Below are 18,298 nucleotides of genomic sequence, written 5' to 3' on the forward strand. Positions count from 1 at the left end.
ATTAACCTGAAAAGTGGACAAAACTCAGACAGTGTAAAAAAAACCCAAAAGTAAATAAAGCGAGACATCATGAGATGCAGTAATCAGCGACTTCAAAATGAATGAGGGCCACTGACATAAAGTGAATGGGCAATGGCCTCTTCCTACTTCCCAATCCCCCACTTCCAGCCCCCTTGCTCAGACCACCTCTATATTTGATCTCGGCCTTAAATTTGATCTGTCCACACTACTGCCTCTGTGGTAGTTCTGCTACAATTGGTGTCTCAAGAACCACACACACATACACACACACACACACACACACACACACACACACACACACACACACAATACCAGCTATCGTCACGTTGTCACATCTGGTGCTCTGAACACCATGGTGGTGCAACAAAACATTGTTAAGCTACAGATATTATAAAGCCTGCAACTTCTTGCAGAATCAACAGCGTGATTAAAACATGGCTAAAAGACAATGCTTGATATAGAGTTGAGAGAGGCGAGGATCCACCATAAGCATTTTAAGATGTTTTTAGCTAGACCCAGCATGCACCTGTTAGTTGTGGAGCACTGTGGTATATTTTGGCGGCTTAACTGATACACAACACGAGAACAAAAAAAAGCACAGTATTACTGCAACAAGGTAAATGTAAAAAAGACTATCATTAAGGAGTGCCACTGCCATGAAGGGGGATGCTTGCTCTCTTACAGTGTTTGGGTAGGTGGTTCGTGTAAAGTGGCATCTACATGAATACCTGAACTCACTGCATTATAACAGGATGATTGATATCTACTCAGGACAGTTACTGATTTAATTCCTGTTAAAGAGGGTCTCTCCAATACCACATTTTGTCATGATGACACACACTGACTCTGAGGGTGAAAACACTATCAGCCCAGCTGTCACAGGTATCAAGCCATAGGACATAAACTCACGTAACTATTCACATCAGCCACATACACTATAACAACACAATATCTCATCAATATGATCATTGTTTTAAGCTCGTACAAGGATGTGTGTTATAGTGTGTACACAAATTAATTCCTTCCAGTGGCAATAAATGAATTCAAACCAGAATAACTTTGTGTCACATAAATTCAGCCAAGGCAGTATTACGGCTTATTAATTCAAACTATGGAATAACCCGTCTTGTTAAGTTATAAAGGGCAATTTTATATATTACAAATGGGACACACTATTCATAGCAATATAGCTGTCTTTGCAGTATTGTGAATTATTCCATAGAAGGGAGGCTGCTGACATTATGGATTAACAATAACAATTCCTGGAGCACATGGCCCTCCACTTTCCAAAACAAGAAAGGAGGCACACACAAATGCATATTGCTTTGCAGTAAATCGGGTCTTTGTCAAACACAAACATCCTCTTCCACAGCGATCTATTTCATAATCCCATCACATTTCCATTCAGTCCTATGAATCCCTCTGCATCAACGGTAAACACCAACCAGGACAGCGGTGCCCATAAAAGGAGAACGACTCATGGTCACTTCTTTCTGGCTGTTCAGGGAGAATTATTATCTTAGCGTAGCCAGCCAATCAATGCCCACCTCCATTTCTCTGCATCTCTCCAATCTCATGATGATTGTTGGTTGATTTTCTCTTCAGAGTGTGTTTGCAAATGAATGCATGTCCATAATATTTGCAGAAAGATAAAGCTTCATAATACAAGATGGATTTTCATCTCAAAAACAGTTCGGCAGATAAATGCAAAAGGTTAAACAGAGCTGTGAAAGTCTGTGGAAGAGATGAAGTGAAGAAATGAGAGTTTAAAGTGATGAAAATGAGAGGATCAGAGAAAAGTGGGATTGTTGTTGGAAAGTTGTTCAGCCTGAATTCATGCTTTAAGGTGTACATACGTATGCTCCCTCTCCCCTGCCTAAAAACGTTAAAACTGCAGAGGAATTAACTTTGATAAAATCAAACAGTTGCGCAATAAATTTGATGCAGAAAAGGAAAAAAAAGCACAAAAACACCAAAATGTAGGAAATTACAAGTTTAATGCTCAAAGTTTTCAGGCAGAGGACCCCCATACCCCCTGTTTCATATGTAATGCATTCATATGTAAAAGTGTCTCATAAAGATACAGGTGCAGCTTTACTGGCTACACTTACTTATCAGCGGTAATTATTGTTCAGTATTTAGAAGGCACTGACCCAGCATCTGCTTTTTCCAATATACAAAGACTTTTTTGTCAATACAACCAAATTAGGTTGTATTGACAACTTGTTAACACTACTTCCCACTTTCTCAGCACCTCAGTGTAGTTGGGTTATATAGGATTCTGAGGTTTACTGTTACTGGACACATTTTGCTCTCTGGTTTACTGAACTCGGACACCTGCAGATGTGGGACTTTTGTTGTGCAGTGCAAACAGTCTAGTGGCCAGAATAAAATGTTTGCATTGTACATTTCTGCAAATCACAGATATGTTGCATTGGCACGTTTGATGCCAAACTCATCAGGGGTGAAAAAGTTAACAAAGATGCGAATCGGGGTCTGGGGGTAAACGATTAAGAACTTAATTGAGTATGGAGAGATTTTATAGCGGTGGTGGTAGGGGAAAACTATCTTTCGCTAAATTGGAACAAGTCAACCATTTCGGGCAAATTAGCACTACCATGCGTGACACATCATCATATGCGTCGAGTAAGGTTATCATAATGCTAATCTGTAAAGATTCTTCCCATGCTGGCAGACAAAAACTGACCCAAACCACTACCACCACCTTTTCAAAAACTCATTGGATCTGCACGACTCTCAAAAATGATCCATTTTGTTTTGCTGAAAGGTGACAAGTTTGCACCCCTGTAATATGTATCACATCTACACTTCTGAAGTGATGTAGTTCTGACTACATGTATATGAGATGAGTTTCTCATCAAGAGCAGGAGGGGGTGGTGGATGATGGTGTGACATTTAGGCGAGACGCTGCCAAACAGCAGACAGCAGCAGACCACAGTTTGATACCAAACAACAAAAGTAGCTATTTTAACATGAGGTTGGAGCATTTCCAGCAGTGTTTGTAGCTGCAACGTGGGTATTTTTAAAGACAATTTATGACATGTCCAGCTGAGCATTTAAAGCCAAAACATAATCTTTTCCTGACCCTTACCGAGTGCTTTTTGTGCCGGAACCTAACCAAACGCTTTGCCATGTTACAGCAAAAAATTGACAATTGATGCGTAAAGAAGCATTAATAAATCCACTACATATGAAACTTACTGTAACATATCTGGGTTTGCAGAAACATATCCAATGCCAACATTTATACAGGAGACTGGTTTGGAGTAAAACTTGAATCCCATAATGCTGTTTCATATCAAGTGAATGGCAAAGTGGGTAGAAATATCACAATTTACTTTGTAGAAGAAAAAAGTTCACCAAAGTTTAATTTCCCTAAATAGCTGAATGCAAATGAAATGCAAATGCCATGTGCATGTGTTGCTTGAGTCAAAGTCTGAGATAAGAAAGGATAAGACAGGACAGCAATTATCACCAGCATTCAGCTGCTGATGAGGTTAATGTTCAAACACAATAAATAACTCTCTGCACAAGATGGCTAATCTTAATCCTGTCTATAACCTTAAACTAACCCTGACTCCTTTTAACCCCGAATCCTAACACTACGGAGCCTTTTGAATTCTCTCACTTTGAGTTTTTCTCACTTGTCTAACATTTTGAAGGCTGAAAACACACACACACAAAGTCACACTCTTGCATCTCACCTATGAATAACTGGCTGTTGAGCTGCAGATGAATGTGTCCGTCAGCGGGCGCCTCCTGCATGGCGGCAGGGAACTCGTCGACACGGAGCGATGCTTCGATCACATTCCGCTCGGCTCGCACGCTGTGCCACCGGTTGTCATTCAGTGGGACGCTTGCCTCCACCCTCACCTCCAGTGGCCCGTTTCCAACATCAAAAGAGAAGACGACCTCTGAGGAGGCTAGAGAGGAGGGCAATGGTCAGAAAAGTTAGTTAGTCCGAAAAAGTCAGAGTGTGAGAAAACATTTAAGAGAGTTCAATGCTGTGTAAGAAGCACTGGGTGACTGTCACACCAGCAGAGTGAGTTTGACATCTTCTCGCCGAATTCTAACGGGCTGATTAACAAACCCTCCCTGACACTTTAGGATAATTGTGTCCTCTGATGAGTGAGACATTGCAAATCCCTTATGTCGCTTCCAAACACATCACAGCTCCATCTTTGAAGAGGAGAAACAGACTTTAAACAGTCCATCACAGCACCATGTGAAATGGTGTTGACACTCTTACTAGCATGTTAAGCAAGTTTTATTGACTTGGACATCCATTTAAGAATGATGTAAATGCATAAGAATGAAAACATGTAAGTTTCATATTCGGTTGCCTCATTTTTTCGGATGTTCAAAGTTAAATGTGTGAAATCCATCCAACCAATGAGGCGCAGTCTACAGCAGTAGTATGACGGCCCTGTCCTGTTAATTATTCCTAGACAGTCAACTATGTGGGTTGAGTAGGAAGAGTTTGTTCTTTCTTTGAGTTTGAAAAATATCCCACCAAATTTATGGAAAAATAACCCCTCTTTTAAGGAATCACATTTTATAGTTGATGTAGAAATGTGACATACAATAAAAAATATGGGCCACATTGTTGAGTGGAAAACTATTTTCCTCAGTTTGGCTCCAGACTGTGAAATCTTTCAGTGAACCCATTAGTTAGTCTTGTTCCTCCATCATCATATGTTGGCAGAGGTGTGCAGTGACTTCCTCCCACCCGTCCATCTGCTGGCAGGATGGACTGACAGCTGGACACAGATCTGAGAGATCAGCCCAAGACAGGAAAGAAAGGCTGCAGCTACAAACTCACATCTGTTAGTTTGTGTGTGCAAGTGTGTGTGTGTGTGTGCCAGCAGAAACCAAGCCCCAGCACCAGTCAGAGATCATACAGTTGTGAGGAATCAAACGCGTCTGTTGCGATTACCATCTCCAGTCTAGCTCTGTGCTGTCGGGACAACTTTTATTTCAGTTTCTCTTTAACTTTATTCTTTGCAACATTTGAAATCACATTGAATGATAATGTTCACATCCAGTTTTAATTTTGTAGGCTCACTGTGAATGAGAAACAAATTGTGATCTGGATAGAATTTCCTTAATTATCTCATTTGGATCCAGTTGCATGGCACAATTATAGCATTTACTGGTCAATTAAGATTTCCAGTGATGCAAATATTGGCAGGTCGTTCCACCACTTTGGTCCAGGCTGAAATATCTCAACAAATAGTGGACAGATCAATTTAAAATGAGAGAATGAATCCTGATGACTTTGGGGACGTCCTGACTTTTTCCGACGGGGCCATTAACAGCCCAGCTGGCCACCATTGTCATTCGACATTGATATTGAATTTAGGTTCTGACGCCTGGCGATCACATTCAGTGGCAGGATGCCTAATGCATCAACAACATTAACATCAATTTGAAGTAAACTGTGAGATGGTGTTGATATTTTGTCGGTTTTAAGTTGTGTTGTTAAGTACCCAAGGTCCAGTGTCTTTCAAACGTCCCATGCCAACATCATCTTGACATAATTTAACTACACTGAGTTCTAAAGCAAGGAGAACAAAACGTCTAAAAAATGTTAAATGTTAATGTCCACACAACCTGGAATTCAACTGTCGTTAAAAATATCGTCAACCCAATTTTCATTTCAACCAAAATTTAACGTCCTTTCGACATAAGAGACCAACATCTTTCTGACATCATACTGATTTAGTGCCAGATGGAAGCCTGACATTTGTGATTTGGGATGATATTTCTCAACAACTATTGGACAGATTGCCACAAAATCTGGTGCATAAATTTATCATCAGACATCATCAGGTCAAGCATTTTTTGCCCATTAGTTTATGACCAAACACCTGCAAAACTGTGCTGATTAGCAAATGTTAGCACGAACATTATACCGTCTAAACATCAGCATATTACCATTGTCATTGTGAGCCAAGCCAAACAGACAAACAGACAAAATGTATTTATAACAATATCCTTTTATGACAGGCTATGTGCAAGGCGTCGCTACAGTCTGGTCCAGGTCCACCCCTGGCTCCTCCACAGCTCCACCCTCCCATCCTAATATGCTCACTTTTGGCTCCAAAAAAAAAAAAACAACCTGGCAACAGCCAAAATGCAAAACTCAAGGCTGAAAAACAGGAGTCCACAAACCAATGGGTGACGTCATATAGCTACGTCCATTGTCAGCATTTTGCTCCACTGTGACTCAGTACAGCTTCGAAGAGACGATAATACAGCTGTAATTTTACCGTTACTTCAGTGAGCCTGCAGCGATACTAAACTTGAATGCTTTGGTATTTTCTCCACCTTGTTGACACTTCACAGAAAGACATTATTTGCCTTTTTTCAAGCAGCAAGCAGTGTGAAGACATGCACTGTATGTCATCTAGTGGACACAAATCTAATACACTGCCCTTTCTTGTTTAGATATGCATCGTAAGTGTGTGCTTTCCCTGTGGGACTAGAAGTCCAAACCGAATATAGGTTAGCATGCTGTAGTCATTAATCTTCACAGCATCCCCAGAGCTCTATTAGGTTAAAAACTTAACCTATAATAAAGAGAGGTGATCTGAAGGCCACATGGAGTCAATCCATCTAACATATCACCGCCAGCATGCCTGCGCTCCACATTTAGGGGTGAAGTTAGCGGAGGTGACATCTGTGCATGAACACAACATCATCATCCCTCATGGATGAAGCTGACAGTGGAGGAGAAGATGTACCGCTGTGGGATTGTGGAACCATTTGATAGGAAAACCCAGAGGCATAACTTAATTTTGGTGCTGCTCCCTGGCCCAGCTCCAGTCATGTTAACAGCAGTAATAATGATACAGAGTCATCTCAACACCAGCTGTCATAATAACAGCAGTAATAGTGCTGTAGTGAGATAAGAGACATGCATCGCTGTAACAATGTCGGGTTTCCCCACAGAGGAAGGCTACAGTTTGTCCTGGGTGTGTGTGTGTGTGTGTGTGTGTGTGTGTGTGTGTGTGTGTGTGTGCGTGAGAGAGAGAGAGAGGGGAGAGAGAGAGAGAGAGAGAGAGAGATTAAAGAGAGATAAAGCTTTAGTTTCCACAGATCACTTGTCGAACAGTGAGACCTGGACAGTAACTAACATAAAAGCAGCTCTTTCTGTGCAGCAGAATCATTTATGACTGAACTACAGAATAACACATATAAGCATTTTCTGATCTGATATCTGTATCAGCAGTGCATCATTTAATAGTGTCTTTTTTAAAGCTAACAGGGTTCCTACAGCTTAAGGCAAGGTAGGTTTAAGTCTTTTTTTAAGGCCACTCAGAACTCAAATGTTCTAGGCAATTTTGTGTTTCTCAATCTGCATGTGAGATTGCACTATTTGGATTCCCATCATGACGAGTTTAAGAATAGGAATTTTTAAAATTATTCAACAAAAATAAATAAATAAATAAAATAATATAGATGTTACCAATTATTTTGAGACTTTACAATACAACATCAGAAAAAATCGATCAAAGTTAAAATCTTACTTCCCATGTCTGAGCATTTTTAAGACTTTTGAAAGAATGATTTAAGTCAATTTAATAGCATTTAAGGGCTTATTTTTTGATTAATGAATTCAATGCCTTTTAAGAATTTTTAAGGATCTGCAAGGACCCTGGGTAAGGTTCAAGGTTTGGTAACGTTTAGAGAAAAATAATAGTTTTGGTCTAAATAACATTCTCTAGGGTGACCACCTTGTTATTGTTCTGTTGCAAGACAGCAGACATGATTTTGTGGGACAATGTGGCACACACACTGAGAAATTACAATTATTAAGTTATACTATTTTATTTTAGATGGAATGCCTGCTTGTAGTGTTGGATGTCATCCTTCTTCAATTGGGCTTTACAAAATGATCATTTTAACGGCACTGAGCCTATTAAATTCTTGCAAATATCATGAAGTGTAAGCTAATGTTTTAGTTATAATCATATTTTTAAAAATAGTATATAAGAGGAACAACCCATTTCCCCTAAACTGAGACCGGGCATATTCCCATAGGCGATCAGAAGTATTAAATACATTCTTAATGGATTAATGCTTCTTTAACTTGTATTTTTTTTTTCATTTGGACAACTTTCAGCATGACCTTCTCCCTTAATATGTGAGCGTAGAACTCCTGCCAGGTGCAACTGCTGTTTACCTTCACTGGAAGGCTATCACCATGACTCCGCTTTGACTCTTTACTAAATAGCTTTAGTAAAAAAAAAGCTATGGCAGCACAGCCTTTGTATTTTTTAAACCAATCAATGTTTCAAAAAATGGTTTTTAACGTGGGCACATGATGTCGGCAAATATGATGGAAGTACACCGTTTTACTATTTTTACTACAAAAATATAGGAAATAAAAGAAATATGCATAAGCAATAAAATGTGGGACATTTGTTATAATCGTCATAATGTTGCAGGATGTGGGACAAATATTGAAATTTTGGGAGGTGGTCATCCTAGCTTTCTCTCATCATATCCACTAGCTACATGGGATCGCCCGAAAATATTCTCTCTCGACCCCAGAGGCTTTATTGTCATCAGAACATAGTCAATAGGTTTCAAAAACCGGTGTCTGATATTATTTTTCTATACAAAAAGCTTCAATAACTTGCAAAAGAAAATATCCTCACAATACATCTTTGTATGATTAAAAGATTAAAAAAAAGTCAGTCTTCAGTGTCTGTGCTCTGCTTGTGTCAAGTTTCAGCAACACACTGTGAGTTGCAAATTGGACCACGAATGGCTTCAACACTAGTTGTCTCACAAGATCATGCCAATATGTCTTTGACTCAATTTTAAGACAGATATAATTTCCCCTTTCAGCACATGGTTATGTAAACAACCCTCTTTAAGTAAAGTCACGATGGGCAAAACATATGTTTGAATGAAGCAGGATTTTAACATCATCATGTTGTTTTTGGTAGATGCTGCCCTTTTTCTTGAGAGTCTGTGACTACCAGGTATTCAGAGCAAAACCGCAAAACATTCATATGACAAAGAGGCAGAACACTGTAAAGATCTCACTTACAGCTGAGTTCGATTCGGATGAAGTCCTTGATGCCCAGGTTTTCCAAGAAGACCCCGGAGGAGGACGTAGTTTTGAACAGGAAGGAGATGTCTGCATTCAGCTCTCCATGGAAGGTGGGGAAGTGAAGGTAAGATGTCTCCTTGTCAAAAAATGCAGCGTTCCAGAAGTTCTCTGAGGGACAAACAAAGTGCTTAAATGGTTCGTAATTTCAGTTATTTTTTTCTGATACAAACTGATGCAAATCTTTTCATTTATTTTTTTCAGCGGACATATCTCCCTGAAATGAAGCTTATTAAAATAAATCTCATTACGACAGCTGTATAATGATAATCGTGTAGTAAACAAATGCTCCAACTGTTCAGCTAAGCAGCAGAGAACAAAGGCATAACTCCAGCTACGCTATCTCATTTATGTTGATTTATCCCGTAAAGCATTTATTCATTTATTTACTCATTAAGCTGAAGGCTGAAATTAGAAGCAATTAGAACAGGATAAAATATATCACTTAGATGCATTTATTATATAGCTTTTCATTAGAAGTTGTTATTAAAGAGCATAAAGGGAGTCATATTTTAGCTGCTGGTCTGTTAATTAGCTGGTGTAATTGGCTGCAGCCTATTTTTCCATTAAGAAATTTAATGACAGAGGGAGACAGATACCAGGATTGCTTTAGTTCAGTTCACTGTGTCGTTGAATAAATAATATTCATTAAATAATATTGCATCAAAACACTGCTAAAGAAATATCCAAGAGTCAACAAGCAATGTGGAGAAAAACGAAAGTGTCAACACTGACACCAGCTTTGTGTTGAGCAATAATCAGCAACTGAAACTGACTTACTGTCTCCATGGCAACGGAGGGGTCCCACCCTGTAGGCAGCTTCAGACCCCGGCCGCTGGATGTCACCCAGCACCAGAGACCTGACGGGAAGGGTCTCCTTATGGGTGAGCAGTCCTGAGTCATTAGCCCTGTGGGATATGGAGGAGGAGAAGAAGGAGGTGGAGAAAAGGCAGATGAAGAAGGATGTGGAGGAGAAGAAAGAAAAAGACAAAAAAAGGAGGAGGAGCAGGAAGAAAAAGAGGAGCGAGCAAGAAAGACAAGAGGGAGAAGGAGGAGGAAAAGACAAGACAGAAGACAGGAGAACAGAGAGAAGAAGAAGAAGCACAAGGTGAGAAGGAGAAAGAAGAGAGGAGGAGCAGAAGGGGAAAAAAGATGATAAAGAAGCAGTGGGAGAGAAGGAGAATGACAAGGGGAAGGAGAGATAGGAGAAGGAGGAAGGAGAAAAAGAAGAAGGGTGAGACGCAGAATGACGAGTAAAAAGGAGGACCAGGAGAAGGAGAAAGGTGATAAAGAAGCAGGTGGAAAGAAGAAGAAAGACGAGAGAAAGGACAGATAGGAGAAGGAGGAAGAGGGAGCAGAAGGGTGAAAAGCACAAAGACAAGAGTGAGAAGGAGAAGCATCAGGAGGACCAAGAGAAGCAGAACGATGATAAGGACGCAGGAGGAAAGAAGAAAGACAAGAGGAAGAAGACACAAAGAAGGATAAAGACAGAAAGAAGAAAAATAAGGACATGCAGGTGGAAGAAGAGAGGATAAGAAAAGGGAAGACAAGCAAGAAGGGAAAAGATGAAGAGGACAGAGGAAGACAGAAAGGGAGAAATGGGGGAAGACAGGAGGAATAGTCAAAGAATGAATAAGAAAAAAGGAAGAAAGGACAAGTGATGGAAACAGAGGAGAAAAGGGGATGATAAGAAGAGTAGGAAGAGGTGGATAAAGAGAAGGATGAGTGGAGGAAGGAGAGATAAAATACAGAGGAGTAGGACAGGTAGGAAAATAAAGAAAGAAAATAGGAGAGAAAAGAAATGCAAGCAAAAGAAGGAAAGACAAAGGGGGACATGAGGGGGAGAGAAGGAGGAAGTACAAAAGAAGATAAAGATGATAGAAAAAAGGAAAAATGAAAGAAAAAAGGAAAAAGAGAAAGGAACTTGGAGAAGATGAAGATGGAGGAAGAGGAAGGCAACAGGGAAGACATGAAGAAGAGAAGATCAGAAAGGAAGAAAGGAGAGAAGGATGTGAAGAAGTTATCAGCATTAGACAGCTGAATGTTTACACAAACAGATGCAGTGTAAAACTTGCGCCCACCTCATCTCAGACTAAACAGTGTTAGAAAAAGTGGGACACACTGAAACACTCTCTACCTCCGCCGTGTTCATTTATTCTCGGAGGTTTACAGGCAGATGTTCGAATAAAGACAAGCATTTCAGCTAACACAACAGCCAGCGTTTTGTGGAACTGTTTTTCCGAATCTACGTAGGTCGAGTGATTCATCTGCACATCCACCACTACCATTCACTCTTTGAGCTCCGCGGTGTCTCAGATTCCAGCAGTCAGCTTTATTGCTGTTGATTTCGATAAAAAATAAATAAATCTAGGACTGTGGGCACACACAGCGCCAGTGAATGTGATGAGATATTGACGGCAGGAGAAAGTCTATAAAAAATAAAGTAAGAGTCGAACAGATTGGGGCAGTGAGATAATAGAAAGAAGGACCTTTGGCTATGCAGACAGTAGCAGTATTGGTTACACTTTGGGAAAATGGGTCTAAGTGCAGAATTGGTCACAGGACTGGGGAAGGTGACCTAAATACAGAATTGCTTACAGCATGGATAAAAGGATTTAAAAACAGGATTGGATAAAACATAGAGAGGGATGTTTAAATATCTCGGGATTGTCTCAGATGTCTCATCCTACACACTACATTGGTGTAATGTTTTACCATCCTCACCATTACACTGTAATGTAGCATATTAGCATGCTAACATTTGCTTATTCGTACAAAACACGATGTACAGTTGAAGGTTTGGACTGTATTTGATCTAAATCAATGTAGATTGGAGTTTGGACCTGATGATGAAGCTAACAGAAAAGTTAGAATCATAGACATACCTTTTTTTGTGATTTTGGATTCAGAACCCAATTATTAACGCACAAAATACAGTATAGTGTAATGGTAAAAGAATTATAAAACATTATCCACCTTTTGTTTTTTTTTTGGATCAAATTTTCTTTAAATATGATTTTTTTATTCAGTCCTTTTGAATGGATAAATAATCTTAACATAGAAATCACCTAATAGTAAAAATGAAAATAAATGGTCACAAAAAATAAGTACTTTTCCTGAAAACAGTACCTTGGAAAACCTCCTGATATAAATGTGATTAATAGATAAAATGCCTTGTGCTTCCTCTGTGCCTCCAAGGCTATTACTTAAAGGAGACCGGGACACACTCTTTGAACCCATGGGAGTTTAGACTATGACACATGCACAATGTGACTGGAACTGCGATGTTGGAGGGTTAGAGCACACGACAATAGAATTAAAGGGACGGTGTCTACTCAGGTGCTCTTTGGGTGCACTCTTTTAAGCCTCCCTTGGTGCAGCTGGCAGGACATAACTTTTTGGGTAGACTTTAATGGATGGTGGCCAACATACAATAGAATGTTTACATATTGAACCATTTGTTTTTGGTATTTTATTCAGGATTTTTTCAATAATTGCAGAATTGCAGAAATTCTCACCCATTGCTTTCAAAAAATATTCCAACACAGGGTAGACCAAAGTGAACAAATCAATCATCTCCCATCTTCTACTTCAGCGTGCCAGATGGATGATATGACGCAACATGCCTTCTCTTTTTAACCTCCTCCTAAAAAGGGGGCGTGGCTCTATTGCAGTGGAAAACTGTGATTGGCTTACAGACATCCTATCAGGTCGAGTCAGGTGACAGTAATCATAGAGCTAGACGTCCTAGAAAAGTTATGTCCATCAGAATGGAGCAGGGTCTAAACGGTTGTGGAGAACTTCCTAACTCTTTCTCAAGGCTGGTACACACTAGAGGAATAAACCGATTGGGACCTTACAATCATAGGGGGGGCGTTCCCAATTCGGGGCTGGTCGGAACCGATTATCTCCCCAAATAATTGTTAAGTGTGAGGGGTTATCTAAATACTCTTAATGATACTGATTGTGTCGGAGCCTCTCCAATCTTGAATCGTTCACATCAAACACATTTGATTGTCAGCTCTGATACTGAGCGGGATCCCGCAATAGCCAATGAGAGCGAGGAGACCGGGAAGCGTCCCCAAACGGATATTGCGTACATGTACAGCTCAAAAAACAACTCCAACTCATGCTGCAATATGTATAATCCACGCTCACTCCGTCTTCTCAGCCATGACTTGATCTATAACTTTTTTCTATGTTTTGGTTTTTCACTGCAAAACAAGACACACACAAGTGCAGCCAGCTGACGATGGTGATCCTCCTCCATATTTGTTTTTCTTCTCATGTCACACGAGATTCTGTGAGATCCCAAGTGCGTGGGATCGCCACTGTGACATCTTAACTACAAACAACAAATGTGTGGTCTCACGATCGGGCCGAATCGTCTAGTGTGTGCGTTCTGACAAACAGAACATTAAAAATCGTTTAAATCTGTCATTATCTTTAAAAAATTGGTTAAGATTTGAAAATCCTTTAGAAGGTACCAGCCTTAACAGTAATTATGAAATAGATTTGAAACAAAGGACACCAGAACATAGTAAAGTACAGTACCACTGGTCGTAGTCAGCATCACAGTTGCAGTAGTGATTTGGATCCAGACAGTTGTCCTGCAGACCACAAGCGCACTGACGGCTGCCCGGCAGAGCCCCGCCCCAATGTGTCTGTGTCTGACCTGGACCTGAACCTCCCACCCACCAGCTGAACGGAGCACCCTCTGAAACACACAAATACACACCATTAAAAATATCTTTTTGTTTTGCTTCAGAAGAAAGTTATACTGCAAAACAGAATGAACAAAACACAAATGAACAAAAGCGTATGACAATGCATTTTACAGTAACTGACAGAACGGAGAAGGTTTTTAACAGAGAATTGTCACTCATCGTGTTTTCATCACAACACATTTTGTAGATGTCTTTGTTTATGACAGAATCTGACTTCCATATCAAATGGAACAGAGAAAGATCGTCCTGTCTTCTTTCCCTATATCTATTTGTCTTCTTCCATCTGCATGTCTTACAGCACCCATCTCTTTAGGATTTCAACAGAAACCACCAGCGTTCTGTCCCTGCTCTTTACAGAACTCTTACAGCCTTACAGCTCGACCTTGATCATGAATCACTGGTAAAATTGGACAGAAAATGGGCAGCTGCTTTATGAAGACATCTCTCCCTCACAAGTATTCTTATAAGATGGGCTCCTTTCTTCAGTGCAGAGTTCCATTTTCCCTTTTATATGACTAAAGGTAAGAAGATGTTAACATTCAGAGGGCCATCTCAGTGGTAAAAAATGCAGCTTTTAAGAGTATCTGTCCACTGTAAACACAATTTTGTGTGCATTTAAGTCCTTTGTGTGCTTTTGTTGCTTGGGCCCTAATAATAATGAATATTAATGAACTAATACAAATACTTTGGTAAGTGACACATGATCCTGAGTCCATGCAAGGCGTCTTATTTTGAAAATTGACCGGATGCACCGCTGATTGATCACAAGCATTGTCTAAATCATCCACAATCGGCTCTGGATGCCGTACCACGCCCGTAACCTGGCGCTGATGGACCTGGTGGAATTTAGGGGTAAGCAATCTCCCTAAGCACGGAAGACTATTTAACCGTAGCTTTAGATACAACAAGAAAACAAAAGTGAGATTTAGTCTTACCTGGTGTGTTGAGGAGGCGGGACCTCCTGCAGTGGTAGGACAGTTCCTGCTCACACTGCTCTGATTGGCTGATTATGGCTGCCAACTGCTCCTCTTCAGAAGCGTAGTCAAAGTGTGTTGAATGCTGGTTTGTCTCAGGGGACGCAAGCACTGCGGTCAATTCTGTGTTGTTATGCTGGATCACCATCCAAGCTGTTTCCTCTGGTGGAGAGACAACAAGAGAAGAGAAAAATAAGTAAATAAATATGCCAATAAACTGTGTGTGTATGTGTATGTGTGAAGATGTATGTGTGTTACCTGTCATGTTACAGTAGATGAGCTGGGGTTTAATTGGTCCACTGCCGTCCACGTCTATGTGGTAATGTCCTGATGTATTGCCTTTGTGTTTGTACGCCTCACATGACTGTTCGTATCTCGCTGTGACAGAAAATGCAATAAAAGGACATCAACAATAATAACATGTTCTTACAATCTGATTTGTGAGGAAACATTGCCCCTATCGATTCCTAAAAGCAAAGTTTGGGACTGCTACACTTCCGTCCACAGTGCTGGCTCCATTTCAGCCAGAGACACAGAAACTGATAATTTATTGCAAATGGTTATACAATTGGATTTGGCAGAAAGGGCTCTGCTTTTGGAGGGAGCTCTCAAAGAATCCGCACAGCAATAAGAAGCCTGCTTGGAGAAGTACCCCCCCAAGATATGGCATATGGAGAAGTTGGGCTGGTGTAGGAGGGAGTGTTGGCACCAGAGAATAAGCAGGGATAGTGAAAGCTGAGAGTTTATAAAACACTTGTTTGAATGTGACTCAGTGTTTCCAGCCAGCTGGGAGCTGAACAGATGACGCATCAATGAAGCGATGGCATTGTAACAGCTGACAGCGATTACTATGCTTCATATGTGTCAAAGACGTGGTCAATTCAATTCAATAGAAAAAACAATCCATCTAATAAAAAACTTGGCAGAATTATAATAGGACTTATGTCTTGTATTAAGCAACTCAAATCAAATCAAGTACTTATGAAGTAAACATTCAACTTGTGTATTAAAGATGGGAAAAATCCACATTGGACCTTGTTTTACCCGATCACACATTTATTGTAAGTGTTTTCCCACCAAAATCTGCCAATAAATAAAGATAATTTGGCTCTAAACATCAAGCATATTTTGGTTTCTTTTCTATTTAAAGCCTCAGGAAACTTGGCTTGAAAAAGTAGGAATGCACATATTATATCAGAATGTCCTATTAAGTATCGACAAAAATCTGAGTGAAAATTAATGTTCTAAACTATTAGAAAAACCTAGATTGAAATGAAGCTGATTTAATTTTGATGCTTTTTATTATGCATGTAAGACCCTAAATTACATATTAACAAAGTTTTGGGTGATTTGGATTCCCTGAGGCTTTAAAGAGACATTTCACCTTTGAAATCAAAAAATAATATTTTTTTCCTCTTACCTGTAGAGCTATTTATCAATCTAAACTGTTTTGGTGTGAGTTGGCGAGTGTTTGAGATATACGCTGTAGAGATTTGTCTTATTTTAGTGCGTGTTTTTTTTAAACATGTCTTATTTGATTATTATTATTATTTTTACTGTTTTTATTTTATAATGCCATTGGATATCCTATTTTTTGTATCATTTTAATTGTTTATTTTCATTTTCAGGGCAGGTAAAATCCAAAATAGCTTATCTGTTTTATTATTTATCTTTATTGTCAGGTTTGTTTCTTTTTCCGTCTACTTTCTGTAATTGCCTGATGTTTTTGCCTTAGGCCTGAAATGTTCTAAATCCCAATTCCACGATTGAACAATTGCAACATTGCTTTGAAAAGTGCTTTATAAATAAGGTTTATTGTTTTGAATATAATGGAACTAGATGTCACTTGGTGTAGATGTATCTTTCCTGACATCATGACCCAACTACTCAAGATAATCCACAGACATATAGTGTAGGAACTATATTCTTTCCAAAGAACCACATCTGCCAACTGTATCACTGCGTGCTTCCTTATGCATGGTGAAAAGAGGTTCTCAAAAACTCTGTAACGCAAACCAAAAGAATCTAGATAGTTAAAAAGCACTATAGGTAACAAGAAACATATGTAGTTTTGTTTTGGGGTCAACTGTGGTTTTCATTAATGTACAGAAAACCACTAGTTTTTGATAGAAACAGAAATTGATAAAGACAGTCTGAAACAGAACTGCTGAAATCAAAACGATACCCAGACCTGATGATTAGTGCTTGCTGTATATCAGGTGCCTTCCAGGTGCGGATTGCTCCAGAGAAAAGCACCTCTCTAACCCTATTAATGCATTAATGCTGAATTTTCAAGAACAAAAGAGGCCATGGAGATTAGTAATTAAAAAAAAAACCATCAACCAATTAAAAAAGTTACGCTACAATAAAAACAATCATGGAACTAAAACAGGTGAAAACAAATTACATAAAGCCCTCTGGTTACATAAATAATGTTTTCACACAAAGACTAACACACACACACACACACACACACACACACACTACACTCTGTATAGTGCAGGAAAAGGAGTCACAAGAACAATGGAAGAAAGTTTTCCACATTGTATACATGTTTTTTTTTCTCTTGTTTTATCATGTCAGTCAAAGACTTTTGAAGACAGTTCCATGATAGAGCTCGAGAAAGGTTTGACCTGAATATAACAATCAAACACAGAGGTGAGCTGTGTGTGTGTGTGTGTGTGTGGTAACCTGAGTTGGCCCTGATCCAGCCCTGAGTTGATCGCACCACCGGAGTGTAGACAGATTCAATCAATGCTTGGCAGTGTAATCAAAGCCACAATCTCTTTAATTTCTAATTTGACTCACCTAAAATACTGTAGGCGGTCTCTAAGTTGAAATCCGTTTATGTAGAAAGAACAGTCTGCCTCAGGACTCACTCTGTATACCTTCCCCTCGCTCCTATCCTCACTCTCTTTATCTTTCTGTCTGTATGACTTGTTCCAGTCCCCATTTCTTTTTTTGGTTTCATCTCTCTATCTCTCTACCTTTCTCTCCTTTCCAATTCTGTCAGTTTTTTTTTTTTTCTGTTAAGGCTGGGAAGGGAGTTAAATGATTTTGTGGTTTCCTCTGAGCCTCATAAGAAGTCTTTCGTTCTAGTTCAAATGTTCTGACCTATATAGCAACACTTAGAACTGGTTAGAACAAAGAGGGAAAAAAAATCAGACATTATAGTAAAGCTGCTTTCGAGGCTAAATATAATAAGCTGTGAGGGAAGTGTTTCAACCCACAATTTTAAAAACTCTCATTCACATTCAGTAAGGAAACCCAGGATTCTTTCCCCATAATTAAAGAACTGTTTGCAACAAAACATTTAATGTAAGATTTGGACAGAAAATATTATGTTTATGCACTTCTTTGACTTTTTGGCTCTTGGAGAGCAAAGCGTGCAGGTAATCTACAGTAAACATTCGGTGTTTTACGTTTTTGCA

General features: G+C 39.5%; 1 protein-coding gene across 1 annotated transcript in view; it reads right to left on the bottom strand.

Annotated features, from left to right (window-relative positions):
* Nucleotides 1-18,298, bottom strand: part of LOC121962364 (contactin-associated protein-like 4) — a 132,797-nt gene that overhangs the window by 26,160 nt on the left and 88,339 nt on the right. Inside the window, exons 12-17 of the mRNA XM_042512620.1 lie at nucleotides 15,126-15,245; nucleotides 14,829-15,029; nucleotides 13,721-13,883; nucleotides 9,947-10,074; nucleotides 9,107-9,277; nucleotides 3,747-3,965 (exon numbers count right to left, since the gene is read on the bottom strand). Coding sequence (XP_042368554.1) covers nucleotides 3,747-3,965; nucleotides 9,107-9,277; nucleotides 9,947-10,074; nucleotides 13,721-13,883; nucleotides 14,829-15,029; nucleotides 15,126-15,245 — 1,002 coding nt within the window. The remainder of the gene's footprint in view (nucleotides 1-3,746; nucleotides 3,966-9,106; nucleotides 9,278-9,946; nucleotides 10,075-13,720; nucleotides 13,884-14,828; nucleotides 15,030-15,125; nucleotides 15,246-18,298) is intronic.

Source organism: Plectropomus leopardus, chromosome 3 (genome assembly GCF_008729295.1).
Source record: "Plectropomus leopardus isolate mb chromosome 3, YSFRI_Pleo_2.0, whole genome shotgun sequence".
Taxonomy (NCBI): domain Eukaryota; kingdom Metazoa; phylum Chordata; class Actinopteri; order Perciformes; family Serranidae; genus Plectropomus; species Plectropomus leopardus.